The following is a 26,654-nucleotide window of genomic DNA, read 5'->3' as shown; positions in this document are numbered from 1 at the left end:
AGACTTATAGTATTAGTACTTTAGTACCTTGTTTTTTAACAGAAAAATGGGACTTTGGAGTCGCACTGAACTAGATGCACTATTTTGTAGCTATGGGACCTTGAGCAAGTCATTTAATCCTACTTATTTTATTTCTCCATGTGCAGAATGGGAATAAGAAGTACACTTAAATTGTCAGGATTCAGTTAATAACTTTAAAAGCCAAGTAGGATGGCTGACACATGGAAAGTGTGTAGTAAATGGTATATATCAACAATAAGGACTATTTAGATGAATTAAAGCTAACTTAAATTTTTTAGAATGTCATGAAACAGCAACCTGCACTCAACAAGACTCAAGTATTCATTTGATTTAAATCAATAGTGCCACAACCTCTTTTGGTGAAGGCCAATTTGGGAAAAATAGAATCTTTATATATTTGCTTTTTTTGTTTTAAAGAAATATCCATTTTAGTAAGTTCTAATGCTCAATAGCACAGTACAGTGACTATAATTAACAACAATGTATTGTATATTTCAAAATACCTAGAAGAGAGGATGTGAAATGTTCCCAACACAAAAGGATGTAATAAATGCCAGGTAATGGATAGCCTAAATACTCTGACTTATCATCCCACAATCTGTACATGTATCAAAATATCATATGCACTCCATAAATATATCTAAATATTATGTATCAAAGACATTTCTTTAAAGAAATGTCAACTTTAGAAGGTAATACATTATCTGCAACAATATCTGCATTTAAAAGTTTATTCACCCATCTTATAGTTTTATTTTTTGGTTAAAATTTTAGTAAAACCACCTCCCAAATGCAGAGAGGTAATGACAAAGCAGAGTATTAGGGATGTGCAACTCCAAGGGCACCTTTCTTATTGTATTCTGGAGCTCTTTTTTTTTCAGGCGGAGTCTCGCTCTGTCACCCAGGCTGGGTGCGGTGGCACTATCTCGGCTCACTGCAAGCTCCGCCTCCTGGGTTTATCCCATTCTCCTGCCTCAGCCTCCCAAGTAGCTGGGACTACAAGTACAAACCACCACACCGCCCAGATAATTTTTTTTTTAATTTTAGTTTTGTAGAGATGGAGTCTCGCTTTGTTGCCCAGGGAGGTCTCAAACTCCTGGCTCCAAGTGATCCACAAGCTTCAGCCTTCCAAAGTGCTGGAATTACAGAGATGAGCCACCACACCCAGCCTCTTTTAGTTTTAACCTCTTCAAGTGCACCACCAAATTTTCTAGTATTTAAAAATATGTTGTATCATTAAAATGATCATTATGAAAACTTTATAGGCATCTGAAGGGTACAGAAATATAACACTAAAAAAATTAAATGTACACAATGAATATAACTATGTAAAAACAATATGCATACAAAAAGAGAAAAAGTAAACACATAAATTTTTAAGGATATTTGTTAGAGTAATGGCATTATGAGTGATCTTCTACTCCTTGCTCATTTTCCTAAACTTTTAGTAATGCTGATGGTATTTGACTTTTAAAAGAAGAGAAGCTGCTAAAAATTACAGAGAAGAAGAGCAAGGGGGAAAGGGAAAGGAAGAATAAAAATCAATCACTGAAATAAAATGTTTTTCAAGATTTCCAGTGTAGAAAATAGTACACCCTTCCTCTATGACCATACAAATTAGATATAACCTAGTCCAGAATAAGTGAAGAAGCCTTAAAAAGTTAAGGAATAACGAAAAGAAATACCAAGGAAGTGGTAAACAGTCTTTCTCTAAAGGTTTTAAGAAATCCTAACACACCATGCCTACAACCCACTCCACCTCTGGACTTGCTACATAAATTAATCCATTTCCTTATTGGTTTAAGCCAACTTGAGTTGGGTTTCTGTTACTTGCTGCCAATGACATCCTAACTGATACAAAGGTGAGTAAAGAAATTAAGCAAATCTGCGATTACTATTTCATATAAACCACATTTATGTAAAAGATGATACTAGTATACGAAAAATAATATAGAAGACAAAAAAATGTACTAGAGAGTATCTGTTGTGCTTCAGAGCATTTACCACATCGGCGCAGGCCACAGGTAATCTGTGAATAACTTACGCCCACATAACACAAATCACATGTATGTCAAAACTGAAGGCGTATATTAACATCATTACACACACAAACTCTGTAGTCCATATCATACATGCATAAATACAATAATTCATTTATTCACTGACTTTGTTCAGTAACCAGTTATTAATTGTCCATTATGTACCAGATACTGTCTTAAGTATTGAGGGCGCAACAGTGAACAAAACAAAAGTTCTATCCCAACAGAACCTTAATTATAATTACTGTCAATAACAAACATTATACCAAATGGTGATAAGTGTTCTGGAGAAAAACAGCAAGGAGCCATCAATTATAAGAAACATCATTATTTTATATGTCACTGTGTAAAAAAAAACATTGCCTATTAACACTGTAAGACACCATTGATTATAAGACATCACAATTTCAGATGTCAAAATGTAGAACACTGCATCTTAAAATCAATGAACATGGTAAAAAAGCAAAAAGAGGGATAGAAAATGCTAGCAAGGGCTGGGCACAGTGACTCACAACTGTAATCCCAGTACTTTGGGGGGCAGAGGTGGGAGGCTGGCTTGAGCCCAGGAGTTTGAGACCAGCCTGGGCCACATGACAAAATCCCATTTCTAGAAAAAATACAAGTTGGCTGAGTGTGATAGCATACACCTGTGGTCCCAGCTACCCAGGAGGCTAACGTAGGAGGATGACTTGAGCGTGGGAGGTTGAGGCTGCAGTGAACTGTGATCGCACCACTGCACTCCAACCTGGACAAGAGAGTGACACCCTATCTCAAAAAAATAAAAAAGTAGAAAACACTGGTGAGGAAGGGGGAGGTGTTAGATAGGATTTGACATGTTTGCCAAAACTGAGTATGTATATTAACATAATTATGCACACAAACTATATAGCCTGTATCATACATGCATAAATAAATACAATATTTCATTTATTCATTCACTTTGTCCAGTAACCGGTTACTGATTGTCAATAATGACAATCATTGATAGAGTTTCTGAGGAAGTCTCACTGATGAAAAGAAAACTACGCAACTCTCTAGAAGAGCAATCCAGTGAGCGGGATGAGCAAGAGCAAAGGCCTGGAAGTGCAGGCATGTGACAAAATGGAAAAAAGGTAAGGCAGCAAGGGTGGTTGGAGCACAGCAAGCAAAAGGAAAGCAGAAAATGAAATCAGCAAATCAGCAAAGACCCGAATACACAAAGCCTGTAGGCCATAGTTCTTACAAGTGACATGGGAAACAAAGACACATTTTCAAAAGTAGAACCTCAAACAAATGACCAGGATCTAGCTGATGCTTAAAAAAAAAAATACAAAAACCTGCCAATTCCACAGGTATATACTAGAATGTTTATAAATGAAGTCACTTCTAGTCTAAGATAATAAGGTACAATAATTCCTTAAATATAGAATAAATCACATTTTTTTTTAAATGATATAATCCAGTATATTAGAAAAATGAGAATCCTGGTAATGAAACAGTCTCAGAAAGTTAAAAGCTAAACTACTAAAGTATTTCCATGTTGATTCTAGCCTACCAAAGCTATCAGTCCAATTACCACCATAGTACCAAAGAATAATGACTTTTATTGAGATTATCAGATGCAAGTTTCTAACACAACCTGAAGCAGATGGTCATAAATAACTGTCTTACTATATCAGATTGTAAGAAAAAGTAATAATCCTATAATATGTTAAACTGAATTTTTCCTTGACATATATATTTTAAACTCTCTTACCTGCTGAATGAGGTGCATACACTTTGAAGACTGCACTCCATAAGCATTATTGACTATATGTGGAATGTCATAATTAGCACAAATCACAGCCAGTTCTTCTAATCTATAAATGTAAATATTCAATAGAAAGACATACTCACACTGTGCTTTATAAATGTTAGTGCAGAAACTTTTAAAAAAATTTACTAGTTATCCTTAATGTACACCAAGGGAAAACAACGACAAATACTGAAATTTCTATTGCAGTATTTTGACATGTAATAGAGCAGCTTGGAAATACAGAGCAAGCTCTTTTGAATAAACTTAAAAGGCTTTTAAATTAATGTTATCAATATAAGAAAAAAATACAAAAATTTATGTAGATGGTAAATCATTTTAAAATTAAAAATTCCCTAAATAGAAAGCCAGAAGATTTATTTATAATGCCCCCTCACAAGGTGGTATGCTCTTTTTTTTCACTTTTGTTTGCTTACCATACCGAAGCTAGTATCTGCAAAATAATTAGCATATCTGGAATCTTAAGAAATCTTACATTAAACATCTCATAAAATAAAAAATGCATACTCAAATAGACTTTAATGTATTAAAAAATACAGAACATTAAAATGTGTCATTACCAAAATAACTAACATTTTCCAACAACTTGGATACTGAGGAATCTTTTAAATAGCTCCTGGTTTTAAATCCACCCTTATCTACTCTTACTTTTTCATTTTACACCTCTCATATTAATCTGAGAGTCTAACTTTATGCAAAGTAAGGTAACAAATTTCAGTGGCAGCATAATAAATAGATGTTCTTTCACAAAGCCAAATACTTCTTGTGACTGAGCTCATCTTTAATAGAAATGTCTTCATGCTATGAAACTAAAACTAAATCCTATGTTTTAGTAAAACTATTAAAGTTTTCTTTCTAAAGTATAAAGAATTTGAAAGCATTTTTATACAAGTAAAGTCCTTTTTGACAGGATATATTTCAAATATATAGTTTGAATTACCGATTTATGCATAATACATGTACTATTTCTAGTAGATGTCATTAATATATTTTTAACTGTAAGCAGGAATACCATTATGTTCATCTGTTACAAGTTTTCTTTTTTTTATCCAGTTTGCCTCAGACCAAAAACAAGTTATCAATTTGCTTGAAGTCTCATGAATTAAAAACTCATTTTGTCATTCATTTTCACAAACCCTACAAATTGATATAGAAATCCTTTTTGTTACTTCAAACTAATCAGATGATGTTTTTAACAAAATAGACCTTCTGGGATACACACAAGTATTTTCTTCGTAAAATAAAAGGCACTTTCATATGTGTGTGTTCTGATGAAAATATTCCTTAATAAAAAACTTTGAAAATAAAGCTCCATAACATTAAGCTCTATTTTTAAAAGAAAAAAAAAATAACTTGAGAGTACTTTTAAATAATCTGAATTACCTAAATCTGTTAATGGTTAGGGTGTGTTTAAAAAACAAACGTATTAAATGAAAGGAGAAGCAGAAAAAATATTTTTCATATCTATCAAATTGTTTTCTAACTTAGAAGCCAATTTAACGTGTTTATCAGTCAGAAGAAATAATACCCTTCTTTTTTGCAACATTTCCCTTAAGTGAATTTCCTCTACTTTTTGTCTAATTAACAAAAACAAAATGTATACTGTACCCAAAAAATTAAGACTATAAAGGAATGAAGCTTGATGTAAAAAAAATCAAAATGTAGTTTTAAAATTTAATAAAGTCAGAAATTCAAACATTACTGTCCACCACCCTCTTCCTAAACTTCACTCTTATTCAGAAATATTCATTACACAACAGTGACAAACAAGAATTTTTCTGACTGATAAAAAGCTTTATTAAATTTTTTCTAAAGGAGATAATACGGGTAAAACACTTGACACTGTGCCAGGCATACTGTAAACATTCAAAAGACATTATTAGTCAAAATGAAACAAAAGCAAAGTATCCACAAGGATAAATAATCCAACTAATACAAATATCCATTAGCTGTTTTTCAAAATGTGATTTCTATCACATTAAAAATTATATATATATCAAAACCACCAATAAGAATGATGTTTATTTAATATTTCAATATAAATTTGAAATCTGGTAAGTAATGAATAAACCACAGCAGCATATGCAAAGTAATCTTAAAATAGAGTTCACAGGCTCATGAATGTAGCAAGGTAAATTTTTAAGAGCATAGTTAAAAAATTGTCTCTTACAATCTGCCTATAAGATAACAAAAGCCAACATGGCATTCATTACTGCCAAATAATGTACTTCCATGAATTAAAACCAGGGTATAACTTGATGCTACAAGAAAAGCCCAAAGTCAATATAGTTCCTACGAATTATTACCTCTTCCATTCAAAATGTTAAAATGAAACAAAAAAAAAAATTGTAGTCAAAACCAGAAATCTATATTACTAGACCTGAGCCTATTACATTTTCAGAATAAAAATGTGTGGCTATCCTTTAGAAGAGCAAACCTTTGCTTTTTCTTTCCTTTTTGCTTTTATTTTCTTAAATGTTTATATTATTCTCAAAATGCAGACAATGACAACCACTAAGCACACATAAGTATACATCTGAGTTAATCTTCCAATTACAGCAATTTGAAAATAAACAATCCTAAATTTTTAATTTATTAATACTGATAGCAATGAAAAGAAGTAAATTCAACATTTAGCTTAGAAAAGAAACTTCTATTAAATAATAAGAAAAAACATGCTAAGAGATCAGAAACAGGACAAAGAGCAGGAAAACAGAGACAGTCTGCATCTACTCAATTGATAAAGGGAGCTCCCCACCCTGTACTAGTTGTTTTCCCTTGTTCTATTTCAAATGGTTGTTTTCCCAAGCCATTACACTATTTCTTCACAAGGTCAATCTATTCTCTTAGAACAGATCATTCACTTATTTATTACGAAGTGTTATTTAAGCATATTTGAGAATTAGTATATCATATTTTATTTAAAAGACTGATAACTTAAGGACAATATTCACAAATCATTTACCTATCAGGCACCCTTGGAGCAAAACATGATGTAGTAGAATGAATACACAGAATGTAATCAGGCCCAAGTTCCTGGACTTTAGCCTCCACTGCTTTCAGGTCTGTACGCAGCTCGTCACCTTCCAAAACATTTTCTATCACCACAGGCTCAAAACCTAACCAAAGCAACCAGAAAAAAAAATGTTAGTGTGAACTAAAATAAGGGAAGATCCTGAAACTCTAGGAAGCATGCTATTCTACACAAGAACTCTTAATATTTATTTTGGTAGATTAACCTTCCTCTGGTAATAAATACACGGCTCAGTACTGGTATTAGTCAAAGGCAGGTCAAAATAATGTGACGGATGACTACACAATTTTAGGACCATAAGTCTATTTAACACTAGGATATGACAAGAATGAAATCTAGAAAGTAAGGAAAACAAATGTTAGATATCTAGAGAAGTAATAACATGGACACTGATGACAAAAAGGATCACTTTAATCCAGTTCAATTTCAATCCAGAGAAAAGTAAGTCCACTCATTCTCTGGCAATATTTCTGTTTTATTTTAAAGTTCACTTTATTTCAGAGATGGACATTAATAATAATACAATTCACTTGCTGAAACAAATCACAATTATCTACTCAATGTTTTACCTCTAAAGAAAAACGTAATAAATTTCAGCAGCCTAAGGATCACTGATCCATCGCATAGCCTACAAAAGCCTCCTATGAAAACAAAATGTATACAGTAAATTTTGCATAATTTAAAGATAAAAATTGTTTTCACATTTTTCAATTAAAACAGCACACTTAACTAGTATATAAGCAAAGGCTCAGCAACAAATAATAATTACGGAACCATAAATATTTAGGTATCCATAAACTTAAAAGTTGTATAAAGTAATACAAACATTAAATTTTGTTATTTTACCACAATTTTTTCTTTTAAAAAAGCAATAGGGAACAGAGTTAATTTTTCATTTATCTTTATATAAGAAATTTGAATTTTCTAATTGTGATGTTTAAAACATTATACACAACACTTTTCTTCTCTTACCTGCAGTGATCATGGATTTAAAGCAGGACTTCTGGTCTATTCGTGGCCATATAATATACTTTGCCTTTGGTCTTTTGTGTCGTAATGTTAAGAAACACAGAGTTAGACTCATGCCAGTTGCCATAGGAACTACGAAGCAGTTGGCTACTGTATGGACACCTACAAATAAGCAGCAAAACAGAAATCTGTTATCCCGCTAAGCACCCAGCATCCTTCTTGAGGAAATAATATATTTCATCTAAAAAATAATAAGAGTCGTAGCCCTAGTGCTTCTGTTTCTGTACTCACTCTTGGGAAGCTCAACGCCAAATTCAACTTCTGAGCTTATGGCTCTGATTTTCTATCTTATTCTAAAGACTTTTTATTTTTAGAAAAAGTCATACTCTTTTTGGAAAGGGGCAATAATAAAGGAAATAGTCAATGGTGTGTGTGTGTGTGTGTCCAGTCAGCCAAAAGTATTATGATTAAGACTGTACATACCAGCCAGCTTTATAATGTCCAGGACCAAAGAATTGGTAATTTTGTTCAAAAGGCTAGAGCCTGCAGCTTTTGGTTGCACAGCAGAAATATCACCCGATCGTCCAATGCCATGAATGAACCTAAGCAAAAAATGGGCCAAAAACTGGACAAATACATTCAGCATTCTAAGTAATACAATGTACAAATATGCAAATATAATAACCCAAAAAACACAGGAGCAATATTCGGCTGTTACAGATATATGTCACAAACTATTAATGATGTGGAACTCTCCTACTTAAACTGAAACAACTTCATCAATTATGCTGTGATAGCTAGTTTCCAATGACGGCCACCATCAATTATTTTTCTCCCTGTGCCCACATCCTACTCCCACACCAAGAGATGGAGTCTACTTCCTCTCCACTTGCATCTGGGCTGAACTTAGTGACTTGCTTGGCCAGGAAGAATCTAGCGGAAGTGACTGTGTGAAATTTTCATGCTAGGCAAACCTTCAGAAGACTAAACTCTCAGCTAGTATCTGACTGCAACTACATGAGATACCCAAAGCAATACTCACCCTGCTGAGCCCAGTTAATCCAAAAAACTATGAGAGGTAATAATAAGTAATTGTTTTTAGCCACTTAATTTTAGGGTGGCTTGTTCTGTAGCAATAGAAAACTGAAATATATGAAACAATAAATTATCTTTTTTTTTTTCTTTTTGAGATGGAGTCTTACTCTGTCGCCCAGGCTGGAGTGCATTGGCCCGACCTCAGCTCACTGCAAGCTCCGCCTCCCAGGTTCCCGCCATTCTCCTGCCTCAGCCTCCAGAGTAGCTGGGAATACAGGCGCCCGCCACCACGCCAGGCTAATTTTTTTGTATTTTTAGTAGAGACGGGTTTCACCTTGTTAGCTAGGATGCTCTGGATCTCCTGACCTCGTGATGCGCCCGCCTTGGCCTCCCAAAGTGCTGGGATTACAGGCGTGGGCCAAAGCGCCCAACCAAATTATCTTTTTTCTTTCCTTTTCCCCTAATCACACAGTGGGCTAAGTTCCAACGATGGTTCAAATATTGCCTTAATTTTAAAAGAAGTATGTGCTCCTAGAAAATCAGTGTGCAAATCTACTCATTTTAAATTAGACGATATTATACATTGTTTAAAGATATTTCTCAATACTCTTTAAAATAAAAAACCCTTTTGTAACCTGAGTAATTTCTAATTGACAGTCGAATATATCAGAAATTCTGTATAGGGGGATTATCGAAGAATACTAATGTTGTACTTCCTCACCACTGAAATCTCATTTACAAAACATTTCTTACATATATTATCAACCATGTTATCAGCAAACTGTTAACTGAAATTTTCATCCAAGTTAGGCATTATCATCAGTTTTGACTGCAGTGATTTTTACTGAAATACAAATTCTACTATGCCCAGGAAATTTTCACTATAATGTAAAAGCATGGAAGAGAGGAGTTTTATTTAAAAGAGTTTACACTTCACAGAAAGGTTGGTGGACAGAGCAATGAGTGATCATATTTGGAACTACCAATTAAATCATTATCAGAATTGATGAAAAGCTTTCTGCAATAATGCAAAAGAAAAAAATCACTCAATAATCTAATACACCTTTCCCTGTATCTATTGCAACAGAGAGGTATTTATAAAATGGGATTCAGTTTAAAACAAAGTTTAAAGTTCTAACTACAAACCATTCTCAAAAAAAACAAAACAAAACAAAACACTGCCAATGTTAGAAAAGAAACATGGAAAACTATAAACAACCTTAACGGATTTTAAACTCTTACAACCAGATGTTTATTAGGGTTACCATTCCTCAGAAAATGTATAGCCTGTGTTAGTCACCCAGAACCTGACGGGGTAACCCCCACATATTTTTACTCTATTGTCTTTGAAAAGCACCTGCTGAGATAAAATTGTTTCCATCTCCCTGTTGCATTTGGTTTACATATCCATTTGAGCAGGGAAAAAGTGGTTTACAGACATTTGATAATCTAACAATGAAAACTGCTGCCATTATTTTGAACCAAAAATAAACGATGTCTCCCATACTACTTAAAAAAAGATACCTGTAATGACGACGAGCAACTAATGCAGATGCCACTCTCCCTTCCCTTTCTCCCACACCACAATTGCCTAAGAAATTGTTGCTGTCCATGATTGCAAGTTCATGTAAAAAGAGTTCAAGTGTACTTTCATCCCAGCCATTCTCTGGACACTTGCCCTTAAAAAAAAAACAACAAAAAACCTTATGATTATATTTAATAAAACCATCGTTCTCTAGAACACTACAGGAATACATTTTCACTTTTTAATGTGTACTTTGCCATGCTCCTTGTTTTCTAAAATTCAGGCATAAATTCAGCACTATATAGAGACAGCAAGGAGACAAAAAGTTTGTACATTTGATTACAACTATTTATAGATTTCGAGAAGTGATGATAAATGCATACAATGAGATTTACTCAGATATTTAGATTTCCGTAAGCTAAACTAATTGAACACCAATACACCACATCCCCAATGAAGATGCTTCAAACCAGGGCGTTACGATTGGGGCGGGGGGACGTGGAGAAGGGCGGTAGTTGTCAAACTTCAATGAAATATTGGCCAGGCTCGGTAGCTCACGCCTGTAAACACTTTGGAAGGCCGAGAAGGGCGGATCACTTGAAGTCAGGACTTTGAGACCTGGCCAAAATGGTGAAACTCCGTCTCTACTAAAAATACAAACATGAGCCAGGCGTGGTGGCGGGCGCCTGTAGTTCCAGCTACTCGGGAGGCTGAGACAGGAGAATGGCGTGAACCCGAGAGGCGGAGCTTGCAGTGAGCCGAGATCGTGCCACCGCACTCCAGCCTGGGCAAAAGAGCCAAGACTCAAAAAATAAAACACAACAAAACTTTTAATGAAATTAAAATTCAGGAACGCTGGCAGGAGGCAGAGCTGTGAGGTTCGGCAGAAACCTCGTGGTTCGAGTTAGCATACAGTGGTCTACAAACACCACATGTGCTCTGAGTCGTTGAGCGTGGTGAAAGATGGAGGTGCGAACTTTGCCCTTTCCGCGAATAAAAAAGTACCCTGGGACTTTCCCTCACTTCCGCATCCCGAAGTTAGAAACAGCGGGACTCAAAACCCCGACCCCAACGCCCCCTCCTAAGAACACCCTTTGGCTTTCACTGGCTTTGGCAAGGCTGAGACGGCACAGACCGCAGTCGGTCAGCTAGGGCAAGCCAAGCTAAGACAGACTTGGGACTAGTCTCAAGCAGCAAAGAGCTGCCGGTGGGGCAGCACCAGCGGGAACGGCGGGCGGAGCCAGAGCCCTGGGGTCGCGGCGGCTGGGGAGGGGACCGACAGCTCGGTACCTTCTCCAGAAGCAGCCGTATGAGGTGCTCATGCGAGCGGCGGGCCTCACAGCCCTGCCGCACGTAAGCCGGTGACACCAGCCGCTCGCCCGCCGCGAAGCTCTCGCGGTTCATGACAGCGGTGGCGACAGTGGCGAATAAGCGGGAGCACCAGCTCCACACGCCAGACTCACGACGGAACCAGAATGCAACTCGCCTCCTGGAATGTACGGCAACGCCTTGGGACAAAAAAAAAAAAAAAAAAAAACACACACACACACAAAAACTTATCGCTTCTGCACATGCGCAGACCGTCTCGGCGCTCCAGGAGGAAGTTGGCGTGTTTGAGCATGCGCGATGGAGTCCGCGCTTTTAGGTGACTTCAGACAAAGGAGGTACTGAAATTAGCCCCGCCCTGCTGCAGCTGATTGGTCTGGTTAAACCCTGGTGTTCCTAATAGGAACTTCAAGAAAGGATTTTGCACTTGTGCAGACCGGGCGACCAGAGTGAAAACTAGGTACGTGGGGTTTTCTAAGTTCTGTGTTCCAGTCCTGTTGGATGGTTGAGATCTGTGCAGGATCTGTGCTTCCACCTTATTCAAACTGTTTGTCAGATGCCAGAACCTTCAATCTTTACTTTGATACATTTCCACACTTATTACTGCCACACAACCCCATAGGAAATAGCAGTGCCCCACTCCTTTTCCCCTTTGTACTACTGAATGTTTAGCCATAGCACTTACCACTCACCACGTGACATGCCAGACGTTTGTTTATACACACACACACACACACACACGCACACGCACCCATGAATGTAAACTCTCTAACCTAACGGCAGGGCCTCCGTTTTTGCTGCGGTGCCCCCCTCCCCCGGGCACCTAAAACAGTGCCCAGCATAAAGTAGGGCCTAAAAAAAGAAATTGATATTGAATTAATGAATTAGTTTGACCATTCTGAAACTATCCCCAAGAACATTTTGTAAAATTGATTAAGGGAGGGAAAAAAATCCAACTAGGCTTACAGCTGCTGTTATTAAGCCAGTTTGCAGTATGGCCGACTTAATTTACTACCCCCAGGAGAATGTGGCGCCTATAACAAGACATTTCATTCTTTTTCTGCTCTATAGATAAAATCTAAGACATTGTGAGAAGATAAGCTTTCGTTTGCATTGCTTCTTTAGGTCCTGCATACCAATAAAACTAAGGATGCCAGCTTGTCTGGAAGGCCCAATAAAAAACTGATTCATGGAGGAATGCAATTGTCACATCCTGATGATTTCATCTCCTTTACCCCAACAAATCGATAACCCCAAATTTTCCAGCCCCTCACCCTCCACAAATCCCCTTAAACACCTTAGCCTAGAACCCCTTGATGAAACGAATTGAAGCTTGAGAACTCTTCCTGTTTCCTGGCTTGTAACTTGTGATTATTAAAACTCTTTCTCTGCTGCAAGCCTGCTGTCGGAGTATTGGTCTGTTCCTGCACAGCTGACATAGGAACCTGGCAGTCCTGTAACAATTCAACAACCTAGAGGTTCACTGCTGGAGATCCCTGCCTTCAGTTTCTTTACAATCTTCATCTTATGTGAGCCTACAGTAATTCCTGACATTGCTTTCACCTGGTGGTATGCCCGCTTGCACTGATTCACACTCACCTGCAAGAGCTGATTGTTAAATGTCCAGGAATTTTGTGAGCCAGTTTTTAAATACAGCCACTCAAATATTGTATTAAAAGCCAAAGTAAAAATACTCAAAATTCATCACTTCCTAATTATTTTACATTTTACTATTATCTATGCTCTTCAGGTTATTTACATGCATTTTATCTATATGGTGGAAATTCAATATAATGTTATACTACTGCACATCTTCCAACTCCCCTTTTGATGATGTCACGTTGGCCAAGGTGGAAGCATTTACGCCATGGAAATCAGTAAACACTGCAAATCAGGCCCTTACCCTCCAACCCACTCCCCTAGAAGTCAGTCGTTCAACATGCACGAGCTCATCACTGTTTCTACTGCATGTTCCCAAGGCATCCAGCTATTAATATATATCAGTGTATTTATGGTACTTGTTGAATTGCATTTCAATTGTTAATTTTCTGTCTCAACTAGACTGTGAGCCCCTGGTTGACAAGGGCTATATTGATATCTGTGTTCAAAGCACAGCACTAAATACATAATAGGTGTTTGATAAATATTTGTTGAATGACATAGACTATTTAACTACTTTAAACAGGTAAACCACAAAACAACAAGAATTTAGCTTTCTTTCTAAAATGAGTATTATCTTTCAAACTTTTGGAAACTTGAGTTCTTATTCTCAAAATGCAACTATTTTTGCAACTTTGTCTTTGGAAAAGCCTTCAAAGCTGCTTTGTCAATCACATGCAAAATGTGCAAAAATCCCAAAATTAACCTCATTACTGAACGGACACACCAGGTTTTTGAGCCAGCTTGTCCTCTCACCTTATTCACCATCTTCAGGAAAATGTTTGTCTGTTTCCAAAAATTAATCATTGTCAAGATATGCATTCATTAAAGGTATTCAAAAGATACCAGCTTTGGAAGCAATTTCAAGAGAAGTATTCTAAAATTACTTTCATCCATTCAGTCATCCAACAAGTATTTATCCATATCCCAGTTTTACAGATGAGGAAAGCAAAGCTCAGGAAGTTTGAGTAATGTATTTAAGGTTATACAATTAGTGACACTAGCAGAATTTAAACCTGTGTGTTCTGGACCTATTTTAAATGATGCCTCATCTTGTAAAGACCATGAGGTTATTCTGATGTTGCCTATCTATTAAAAATAGTATGTAATTACTATTTTAAAATAGTAAATAGTTTGTAACTACTATTTAAAATAGTATGTAATCACTAATAATAGTATGTAATTACTATTTTTAATAGGGCAACATCAAAATAACCTCATGGTCTTTACAAGATGAGGCATCATTTAAAATAGGTCCAGAACACACAGGTTTAAATTCTGCTAGTGTCACTAGTTGTATAACCTTAAATACATTACTCGAACTTCCTGAGCTTTGCTTTCCTCATCTGTAAAATAGGGATATGGAAGAGACAGTTACGATGATTAAATGAGAGATAATTGCTCAATGACATCTTCCCCTTGATAGACTGACTATACAAATGGACAATGGCCAGATCATATATGATAACAGAACTCTCACCCACAACCTCTGTAGCAACTAACCTTCCAAACCACCACCTCTGCAGCAATCAGCCAAGAATGGTTAAGACTTGGACAATGACTGCCAGCTTCTCTCTTTTATTACTCGTTTCTAACTTAAGACCAACTAGAGAAAGCCAAATATCCTCCTTAAACAAATTACATAAGATGCCCTGTTTCTACTTAGCCAACCTTTAGCTTCTCCTTGCCAACACCTCCAATTGGCACACCTGAATTCTTCCCTATACCTGAATCTTTCACTATAAAGCTTTCCCACTCCTCTGCCTGCCTTTGAGACTCTGACAAATGCCAATGATGGTGACTGACTCCCTTCTCTAGCAAGCTCTGAATTTCCAGTTTTCCCAGAGACTTCACTGAGACAGGGTCTGTGCTGTCCATGGCAGTGGACCTCAGTCTTTGGACACTTGTGGTGCCCACAGGGGCTCCTTGTGCCTTGTTGCCTATGGCTTGTCAAGTCCATGCCAACATGGTAAGTCAGTGCTGGCCTGGAACTCCTCCCTGTTTACCTTGAGTTCCTAAGCTATTCATCTGAAGTCTGGTACTCAGATTTTGTTACTGGTTCCTATTTGCATCCTTAGTGGAATCAGGCAATTCCTTTTCATCCTTGGTGCTGTCCTTTGTACTTCTATTTTGAATTGTGCTATCTAAAAGTGTTGTTTTCCGTAAGAAGGAGAATCATACGGTAGAACATGGCCATGGGCCCTACAACCCTGTTGTTTAAGCCAGTTTCACAGACCGATGAGTTTGCAGTTCTCACCAGACTACATACATTTGGACAAATTTTGTTGTGGGTCACCAATAAAACTGGAGGAAGTTCTCCCTTCATCTTGATTTTTTGTTCTGAGGGCTTGCTTTTGATCCAAAGAAAGAGGTCATTCTGATATTCTGCCTGCCAGGGGGCACAGATTGTCCGGTCTGTGTTCAAAAGGGGCAAAAATCAGGCTGGGGGCTGAGACAGGATAAGCACGAGCATAACTTTCAACACCATAGCCAGCATTCATGGGGTGCTCCAAATCTAAATCCTCTCTACCAGGAAAAACTGCTGCTGCTTATATATACTCTCATTACAATCCTAATGCTTGTGCCTATCTCTCTAAGTGGGATAACTTTGTCAATGCGGAGTTGGGCCTTCAATGGCCACTCTGGGAAACACTTGACTTGACAAAATGTTTTACTTGATGGGCAACTTAGAAAAGAAAGGGAATTAAGATTTCTTAGGTGTGATGGGCAACAGGTTTTGAGTGGTACACAGAGGCCTCCAAAGGAAATTCTGATTCAAGAATTATTCCACTAAAAGATGCTTTGGCTAAAGCAAATAAGCAATTTGACAACTTAAGCAACAACAAACTAGACACATTTCCTAGTAAATCTTCCCCTTTGGGTTGGCTTCCTATATCCAGATGTCCCTCTTATCCCTTAGCCTTCTGATATCTCTCTTTCTTCACTTCCATCAACACCCCCCTTCTCTTCCTCTTGTCCAGGCCTCCTGCATTGTCCCAATAACTCTCCTAAAACTCGAAAATGTCAATTGCTTCTAAAGATCCGTCTCCCCTCAAAAGCCAGGTATGCAGGCAGCTGCAGAATTTAAACTTTGCACCCAAGATGAATTAAGAGCAATAATCAAGGATTTCCCTACTTCCAAACAAGACCAGCAACTATTTATAGAAGAACTTAGGATTCATTTGAATGCATATGATTCAGGGTTACCTAACCTAAATATATCAATGTATACATATATTGGCCAGATCCTCAGGTGTTAAATCTTGGATTTAAGGAAAAGCTAATTGGACCGACATGAGAAGGGATCTACAAGGATCGCTCTTTCCCCAATAAACTTAGAGTATGGAAAAAAAAAAAAAACACGAAAAAAACAACGCCCTGAAAAGTAGAACAAAGCCTCCTAAAAGCAATATCCCAAACGTTTTCTATAAAAATCTGTTGTATCATAATTCAGTAATGCAAACAGAGAAAAGATGAAACTATAGGAGATTTTCAGGATAGACTATAACATACCTCCTGACAATATTCAGGAGTTAACAACAGTGCCAGTGTAACAGCAGCCCTTTCGTCTTATTTTGTCAATGGAGTTAAATCCAAAACTAGAAGGCTAATTCAAAAGTAGAAATTAGAATGGAAAATAGCTCTTTACCTGAACTAAACACCTCTCAGAACATTTTGAAAGGGCTTTAGAATAAAAACGACACAAGGCCCAAAATAAACTATGGTCTTACAGATCAAACAGCTAAGTGGCCCTCTTCCCATCAGCCATTTTGACAAGGACACTTACAGATATTGTAAACCAGAAAAAAAGATTGTCCTATCTTATAAAAGAGAAACCAAGACAAAAAAAAAATCCCTCAATTCCAATCAATGAGAGTGCTCTCAGAAGAAGAAAAATGCTCCCAGTATCCTGCTTTGCTCTTAAACACTCAAGTGAATTAACTGTATAGATGATGGTATAGTCTGAATGTGTTCCCCAGAATCTATATGTTAGAAACTTAATCCCCAAGGCAAATGTGTTGGGGGATGGGGACTAATGGGAGATATTTAGGTCATGAGGGTTCTACTTCAGGAATGAATGAATGCAACTATAAAAAGAACTCACAGAGTAAGTTCATTCTTTTTTCTCTTCTGCCATGTGAGGACACATTTGCCCCCACTTGCCCTTCCACCTTCTGCCATGTGAGTACCGTAGCAAGAAGGCCCCCAACAAACTACCAAATACCAGCGCCTTGATCTTGGACTTCCCAGCCTCCAGAACCATGAGAAATACATTTCTGTTCTATATAAATTACCCAGTATTCTGTCACAGTAGCATAAATGAATGAAGACAGATGGTCAATCTCATCAATTCCTGGTAGGTACATGTGCTGCTCTTTCTGCATTAAACTTCACCACCTTTGCTGAGCTTCCTCCTCAGAGTAAACATATACACAAGTGGTAGGTCTCTCAACCCACAGATTTTTTTTCTATCTCCCAGCCCTTAATTGTAACCCCTGGGCCCTTGAGTGAAAATATCCCTTCCTGGTCTGTGAAACTACCCCTGCAAATTTAATAGCCTCCTCTTTGCAAATGGAATCATAATATTAAATGTGCAAGAGAGGAATTATTTCTTAAAGTTCCAGAAGACTCCTCTATTCATAATCAAGTTGTGCCTACTGTGGATATACCTTTGCCTCCTGCATTATGTTTGATGCATACCCCCGCATGAAGGTCTTGACACTGTACCTGACATTCTGTGGCCTTAAAAGTCCACAGACATAGAAAAAAATAACTGGAGTAGAAACCAAAGAGAAGATAGGTTGTACCAAACTGTTACCCAATCATCCCCAATATCCCTTGAAGACAGAGCAAAGGAAGATTTCAAAGCTATATTTGAAAGCCTTATATCTAATGGTCTTTTCATACCCTGCACTAGCGATTGTAACACTCTAGTCTTGCCAGTAAAGAAACCAAATAAGTGAGAATATCCATTTTTCAAGACCTCAGGATAATCAACAAAATTTTTGTTCCTTGCTTCCCAGTAGTACCTAACTCAGATACCATCTTGGCATCAATTCTACCTGAAGCCACTTGTTTCACTGTAGTGTATTTTTGTTCTGCCTTTTTATTTATTTACTTCTTTTTTGGATGTGCCTCTAGACCACTTCTAGGGCAGTCAATACCTTTTAGCCTTCACCTGGAGAAAATAACAATATACCTGGACAATCAAGTCCCAGGGTTTTATTGAAGCCCCCTCCTGTTTTTCCCAATTCCTCAAACAATTCTTAAAAGATCTGAATTTCTCTTGTGATTTAGTTCTGATATCATATGTAGATGATCTACTTTATTCAGAGAACAAGAAAACTTGTAAAAGGGTTCCATTTACTTGCTCTCAGCCTTAACAGAGAAGGAACAAAGTTTCAACAGATACATTTCAACTTTTCCAAAGTACAATCCATTATTTAGGACATGGTGTGTCTAAGGAGGGAAAAACATTCTCTCATTAGGCAAAAGATTATCCAAACTTATTTTAGACCTCTCACTAAATGACAGTTGATAGGACTTAACTAGGTTTAACTAGATATTGCATACACATTTTCTGAGACCGTAATATCCCTTTATGACTTGATTCAGACCTCAGGAAGAGACTTTTTCTTCTGGGAACCCAAACTTGGAATAGGCTTTTTGCAGCCTGAAGAAAGTTCTTCAACAGCTTCTTTCACTGGGCATCTTTAACTACAAAAATCCCTTTGGTCTATTTATGCATAAGCTATATGGATAAGCCCTTGGAGTTTTAACTCAACTTGATGGGAACCATCAAAACTCATGACTTACTATATATAGCCTTACCTTTGATCTGGTTGTAAAGGCTTTCCTCTTATCTGTGTTGAAAGCTGCAATTAAGAAAAAAACAAAAATTACGTATCCATACTTCTGCTGAAATAGTTCTAGTTTCCCCACTTGATCTCATGGCCCCTCATATAGTACTGATATTACTACTGACTGAAAACACACAACACTTTTAAGCCAGCTGATTAACTTCTTAGGATATTGCTACTCTCCCTCTCACATTACCATTCACTACTGCAGCACCCTGAATCCTGCCACTCTTCTGCCCCTAACCAGAAAGGGAGCCTCACAATAGTCTCACCTTAGCTAGGAAATTTTCTGTATTCATATTTATCAGGGACTCCCACTGAGAACCCTGACCTAATACTATTTGTTAATGGATCATACCTCAAAACTGAAACTGGCCGAGGTGGGAGGATTGCTTGAGCCCAGAAGTTCAAGACCAGCCTGAGCAACAGAGTGAAATCTTGTCTCTACAAAAAGAAAATTAGCCATGTAAGGTGGTACATGTCTGTAGTTTCAACTACTCACAAGGCTGAGGCAGGAGGATCTCTTGAATCTAGGAGATCAAGGCTGCAGTGAGCCATGATCATGCCACTGCACTCCAGCCTGAGTGAAGGGCGAGATCCCATCTCAGAAACGAAAACTGATACTGGAGGTTATCAAGCAGGTTATGGTATGACTAATTTCTCTTTAGAATATAGTGTTCTCTACCTGGGTAAAAGTCAGCACAAATGCCAGAACATAATGCATGTATTACACCTTGTCAATTAGTTGAAGACCACAGAGTAAACAAATGTACAGAAAGCAAATATGCTTTTGGAATAGTACATGACTTTGAGATGCTTTGAGAAAAAAAAGTGGGGAGTTTCTCATCTCTACCGAAACTCCCAGAAAAATAGACAACAAGTTAATGTACTTTTCGATGCACTCCTGTTCCTTTGAGTGGTGGTCATTATAATGTAAATGCTCATGCAAAAAGAGAAAATATGAAACTTAAAGGAAATGCTCTAGCAGCTCATTGTGACAAACAAGCAGACTTAACCAGTATATGATCCTATCTCAGCCCTCAGAGGATAAATTTCTGGAGGTATCCAAAGAGACAATTATAAAATATCAATGTTGGCAGGTGCAGTGGCTCATGCCTATAATCCTAGCACTTTGGGCGTGGGTGGATCACCTGAGGTCAGGAGTTCCAGACCAGCCTGGCGAAACCCTGTCTCTACTGAAAATACAAAAATTAGCCAGGTGTGGTGGCAGGCACCTGTAATCCTAGCTACTCAGGAGACTGAGGCAGGAGAATCACTTGAACCAGGGAGGCGGAGGTTGCAGTGAGCTGAGATCACGCCACTGCACTCCAGCCTGGGTGAAAGAGTGAAACTCCATCTCAAAATAAAATAAAATAAAATATCAATGTTTAGGCCAAATCTTTGAAAAGGAAGAATGAAAAATATCTGTTTGCGTCATCGCTGGAATTCCCAAGACAGTGGTTTGGTGACATCAGATGACTTCAAATGGAAGTTAGCTTAATTTCGCCATGAAAACTGCTCATCATGGCACAGACAAATTGCCTACTCCCTTATATGGACATTAGTTGGGAAACTTGAAAAAGACAGCTGAGGTTATTTTGGAGTCATGTGTCACCTGTCAACACATAATCCTGAATAATCTGTAAAGGTGAGACATGGCCAAGAACCAAGGCCTCAACACCCTTTTGCACAGCTTCAAATGGATTTTTAAAATGTTTTTATTGTATGTCTATTTTCAGAGTAGACTGCAGCATTTTTCTGCCAAAAAGCTACGGTCCTTACAGTCTCTAAAAAAGCTGCATGGTTTTATGTTTCCAACCTGGGGCATAACAACTTTTATATCAAATGACTAAAGCAAACACTTTATGGGAACTATTATAAAATAACTACGCCTTACTCCAAACTACACTATCCTTGCCACCCACAATCTTCTGGACAGGTTAAAAAAAACCAATGGCATTCTTAAATTTAAATTAGCAGAACTTTCAGAAATCTTTGAGCTCCCTTCACCAAAGCTACTCCCGCTTTCACTAGCCTTTATGGTTACATGGTTCATTATTCCCTTGGGAATATATTCCCCTGAGAACTGGTAACTAGAAGACCCATGCATTGAGATATTTCACTTTAGATAATAGACTCTGTCCTACTGCACACAAAAATGACAAAATATTTCAAGGAACTCATGTACCATACCCAGTTCTATCACCAAGATCATTATGCCAGTATCCCCACAACATCTTCCTAAACAGCCTCTTCATGATCTTCAACAGGAAATTTTATGTATTTGGAAATGATAACAGAAAGAAACTGTTCTTGAACCTCATCGAAAGTAGCCTTATCTAGCAGTGTTAATAGCAAACACAACAATTAAACTCCAGGAAGTCAATCCCTGGGTTCACATTTCACAACTAAAGAAGCAATTTAGAATTCTATACAATCGAAATGTTAATCTAAAAAGATGCTTCAACCTGAGGCCCTTTGCATTCTATCCAGAGTCTTAAATTCTTCTGTACAGGCACCCTCTTACCAGATTATCACCATAATGGTAAGACACAAAAAAGTCCAAAAGATCTCACAATAAGATTGATTGTGGAGGCGACTAAACAATCCCCAAGATCTGGAGATCTGGATCACTAGCCTTCCTTCAACTGGTCACACTCTTCCAAGTGGCCAAAACGGAGACAGTGGCCAAAACGGAGACTGAGGGACTGAATATACAGGTGAGCAATAGCCAGGCGATATGATAATAAAACTCTGACCCATAACCTCTGCAGCAACCAGCAGGAAGCCAAACCATACTCTGCAGTGATCATCCCCAAACAATTAGGACTTGGCCTGTAACCACCAGCTTTCTTTATTTCGCCTCCATTTCCAACTCAGCACCAACCAAAGAAAGCCAAATGTGCTCCCCAAACCAATTGCATAGGATGCCCCATTTCTAGTTAACCTGCCTCCAGCTTCTTGGTGCCAACAGCCTCCATATGGCACATACCTAACCCTTTCCTTTTTTCTATCATAAAGTTTCTCCACTCCCCTTGTCCTCATTTGTCTTTGAGCTTCTGCCAAATATGAATGACAATGACTGATCCCCCTGCTATAGCCAGTTCTGAATAAACAGCCTCTAGCTGCTCTCATTTGCATGGTCTTCATTTATTTCTGCACCTTCCATAAAATTAAAAGTAACCAAGGGTGGCCACAGTGGCTCACACCTGTAAATTCCAGCACTTTGGGAGGCCGAGGTAGGCAGCTCGCTTGAGCTCAGGAGTTCAAGACCAGCCTAGACAACATGGTGAAAGCCCATCTCTACCAAAAATACAAAAATTGGCTGGGCATGATGGCCTGTATCTGTGGTCCCAGCTACTTGGGAGGCTGGGGCAGGAGGATCACTTGAACATGGGAGATGGAGGTTGCAGTAAGCCAAAATCTTGCCACCACACTCCAGCCTGGGCAAAAGAAAAAAAAGTGACCGAAAGCTAAAATGCATCGTGTATGTAGCTAGAGGATCTCTCTCTAGTACATTGAGAGTGACAAAGGAAAACAAAATCAATCAATATAAATTTATTAACATAATATGTGCCAAACACGGGTTTAAGTACTGAGGCTAAGGTGTTAGGTGCTGAAAGGTACAAGACATACCTTTTCTTCGAGTATTATTATTCATTTGAAAAACAAGGCATAAACATTACGAGATAACTAACACTATAAGCTAACATACATTAAGTAGCCTGCAGGAGTCCCTGTGCCACTGGTCTAAAATGATCAAAAGTGGCTTCATTGAATAAGGGGCACGTAAGCCAAAACTTTGAGGATTAGCTCAGTAGAGACAAGGGGAAATCAGCACTTCAAAGGAGGAAATTATTTCAGTTTGGAATCAGAAATAAAGATGTATTTCACAAAGATATGAGTCTAACTGGTTGGTCTTAAATCATAGGGGGGAAAGCTGCAAAGTAAAACTAGAGTCTTATGTCAAAAGGCTTCCCTTGCCAGTCTGAAGAATCTAGATTTTTTCTGTAAGCCCTGAATTTTCACCTGAGCTTATCCTCCCAGCCCCCCGTGGATGTCCTCGGTCACTCAGGCTACTTAGACTCAACAAATACTCTACTGTACCCTCAAATCTGAATCGAAAGATAGCCAGAAGAAACTATCCAGAATAAAGCATAGAAGTTAAAAATGAAGATGGAAATATAGAAGAGAGTGTAAGAGAATAAAAAACATATGGAACACAGATGAAACAATGGAAGCCAGAAGGCAATGAACTAAGAAAAGTGCTGAAATAAATAACTGCCAATTTAGAATTCACTATGCTGGGACATATCTTGCACAAATGGAAAAAAAAAAAAGCATGCTTTCAAAGCATGGAAAGGTGTATGATATGGTCTGAATGTTGGTGTCACCCCAAAATTTATATGTTGAACTCCTAGCCATCAGTACCTTAGAATGTGACTGTATATAGAGATACGGCCTTTAAAGAGGTAATTATGGTAAAACGAGGTCCTAAGCATGGGTTCCTAATCCAATATAACTGGTATCTTTATAAGAGGAGATTAGACACAGACACACACAAAGGAAAGACCATGAAGACAGAAAGAGAAGACAGCCATATACAAGCCAAGGAAAGACGCCTCAGAAGAAGTCAAACCTGCTGATACCTTGATTTCAGACTAGTCTCTAGAACTATGAAGAAATGAATTTCTGTTGTTTAAGCCACCCAGTCTTGTTAGGCAGTCCTAGCAAATTAATACACAGACAAACTCCAATTGAAAAATGTTCTAGAGTGTTACAGATCTTTCAGAATTTGTCTAGTAGGCTTTCCAGTTTATGTCGAAGAGCCCCTTTAAAAAAAATGCTCTAGAAAATACCTGGCTATTTATACCTGACTAGTATGTCTCAAAACTGTCATAGTCATAGAAAACAAGAAAAGACTGAGAAATTATTACAGACCAAAGGAAACTAATGAGACATGATAACTAAATGTAATGCAGTATCCTGGATTGGATCCTGAAGCAGAAAGAAAATATGAGTGGAGAAATACAAATAAAATCTGAAGTATGTTCAAGAGTGTGTAACTATGTTGAGTTCTTAGTTTTCACAAATGTATTACAGTAAATACGATGTTAACATTAGAAAAAAAAGAGTAAAGGATATATAGGAATCCTCTGCTCTGTCTCTGTAAATCAAAAAATATTTCAAAATTAAAAGTTTAGAGACATTTTCAGGCAAAAACGGAATTTTCACCAGCAGAACTCCACTAAAAGAAATACCAAAAGGTATTCTTAAGCCAAAAGAAAAATGGTTCCATGTGAAATACCAAAATATCAAAGGCTGGCCACTGTGGCCCATGCCTGTAATCCCAGCACTTTGGGAGGCCAAGGTGAGTGGATCATTTGAGCCCAGGAGTTCAAGACCAGCCTGGGCAACATGGCAAAAACCCATCTCTACAAAAAATACAAAAATTAGTCAGGCATGGTGGTGCACTTCTGTGGTCCCAGCTACTTGAGAGGTTGAGGTGGGAGGATTGCTTGAGCCCAGGAGGTCGAGGCTGCAGTGAGCCATGATCATGCCATTGCACTCCAGCCTGGGTGACAAAGTGAGACCTGTCTCAAAACAAACAAACAAACAAACAAACAAAAAACCCAAAAAGCAAACAACAACAACAACAAAAACCCAAAATATCAACGATGCAGGATGGGATGAAGAACAATAAAAATGGTAAGTATGTGGGTGAGACTGGGTGCAGTGGCTCATACCTGTAATCCCAGCACTTTAGGCGGCCAAGGTGGGCAGATCACTTGAGGTCAGGAGTTCCAGACCAGCCTGACCAACATGGTGAAACTCCATCTCTACTAAAAATAAGAAAATTAGTGTGGTGCTGGGCACCTGTGGTCCCAGCTACTTGGAAGGCTGAGGCAGGAGAATTGCTTGAACCTGGGAGGTGGAGGTTGCAGTGAGCTGAGATGGTGCCACTGCACTCCAGTCTGGGTGACAGAGCAAGACTCCATTTCAAAAAATATGCATTCAATAAATAAATAAGTGGGCGAATCTAGATTAATATTACCTATATAAAAAATTACAGTAATGTGTTGTAGGTTTTAAAATATAGAGAAAGGACATTATTGGCATTTAAGTAGAGAGGAGCTAAAGAGAGTAAAGTGTTCTGAAGGCTTTCCAATCATAGAGTGGCTCATAGAGCTTATTAGAAGGCAGCATCTCAGAACTATCACTGAATCAGAATTTCTGTTTTAACAAAATCCTAGGTGATTCATATGCATATTAAGGTTTGGGAAGTATTGTTCCCAAAATGTGTGTATTATCTGAAAAGGGAGTAAAAGAACCAATTGATACTAGATTTTTGCATATCTAGAATTTATTTTGTAATCTCTATGGTAACCACTCAAGGAATGCTAAAAGATTGCATAATTTTCAGACACAGGGAGACGGAAAAAGTAAAAAATGATCAGCTCAAAATAAAGCAAGGAAAGAAAGAAAAAGAAACAGAACAGATTGAATACATAGAAACCAAATTAAATATAAGTAAGCAAAATATTCATATTAGAAGACAATGATTATCCGACTAGATTTTTTAAGACAAAAACAATTACATATACAAGATGATGTAAATGTGTATAGCAATTTACAATTTATAGTTTTTCACATATGCTAAGGCTAAGAAACATTAAGACTAGGTTATTAATAACCTGAAGAGCAGCAGGTTGTTATATTAAGATCTTCTACAAAGTAACATAGAAATCCCAGGATGTTACCAATCTGGCAAATCACTTATATTCTTTAAAATGTCCCAGTGTGGTGGCTCACACCTGTAATCCCAGCACTTTGGGAGGCTGAGGCAGGTGGATCACCTGAGGTCAGGAGTTCGAGGCCAGCCTGGCCAACATAGTGAAACCCCGTCTCTACCAAAAATACAAAAAATTACCTGGGCGTGGTGGTGGGCGCCTATAATCCCAGCTACTCGGGAGGCTGGGACAGGAGAATCATTTGAACCCTGGGAGGCAGAGGTTGCAGTGAGCCGAGATCAAGCCATTGCACTCCAGCCTGGGTGACAAGGGCAAGACTCCGTCTCAAAAAACAAACAAACAAACAAAAACAAGTCTTCAATAAAACTATGGGAAAAAATTTTTTATTATATATTGTTTTAACCAGGAATGTAACTAAAACAAAATGCTACAGAAATATTGAAAGTTGAAAGTAAAATAATGGAAAAAGATGTAACATGCAAATACTAGCAAAAAGAAAGCTAACATAGCCACGCACGGTGGCTTACACCTGTAATCCCAGCACTTTGGGAGGCCGAGGCGGGTGGATCACGAGGTCAGGAGTTCAAGACCAGCCTGGCCAAGATGGTGAAACCCCGTCTCCACTAAAATACAAAAAAAAA

The 26,654-nt window shown here is 37.9% G+C and overlaps 1 protein-coding gene and 1 non-coding gene across 2 annotated transcripts in view; one reads left to right on the top strand and one right to left on the bottom strand.

The window, feature by feature from the left end:
- SEPSECS (Sep (O-phosphoserine) tRNA:Sec (selenocysteine) tRNA synthase) overlaps positions 1 to 11,946 on the bottom strand; it is a 36,606-nt gene extending 24,660 nt beyond the window's left edge. The window contains exons 1-6 of the mRNA XM_008017733.3: positions 11,706 to 11,946; positions 10,415 to 10,569; positions 8,339 to 8,457; positions 7,859 to 8,017; positions 6,818 to 6,971; positions 3,796 to 3,898 (exon numbers count right to left, since the gene is read on the bottom strand). Of these exons, the coding sequence (XP_008015924.3) occupies positions 3,796 to 3,898; positions 6,818 to 6,971; positions 7,859 to 8,017; positions 8,339 to 8,457; positions 10,415 to 10,569; positions 11,706 to 11,819 (804 nt within the window). The 5' untranslated portion in view covers positions 11,820 to 11,946. The remainder of the gene's footprint in view (positions 1 to 3,795; positions 3,899 to 6,817; positions 6,972 to 7,858; positions 8,018 to 8,338; positions 8,458 to 10,414; positions 10,570 to 11,705) is intronic.
- A 12,087-nt stretch (positions 11,947 to 24,033) lies between these two features.
- On the top strand, positions 24,034 to 24,095 carry LOC119627757 (U7 small nuclear RNA). The gene has a single exon (XR_005243992.1). It is a non-coding gene; the product is annotated as a U7 small nuclear RNA (small nuclear RNA).
- The last annotated feature ends 2,559 nt before the right edge of the window (positions 24,096 to 26,654 follow it).

Source organism: Chlorocebus sabaeus, chromosome 27 (assembly GCF_047675955.1).
Source record: "Chlorocebus sabaeus isolate Y175 chromosome 27, mChlSab1.0.hap1, whole genome shotgun sequence".
NCBI classification, from domain to species: Eukaryota; Metazoa; Chordata; class Mammalia; order Primates; family Cercopithecidae; genus Chlorocebus; species Chlorocebus sabaeus.
This window is presented reverse-complemented; position numbering and strand designations above follow the sequence as displayed.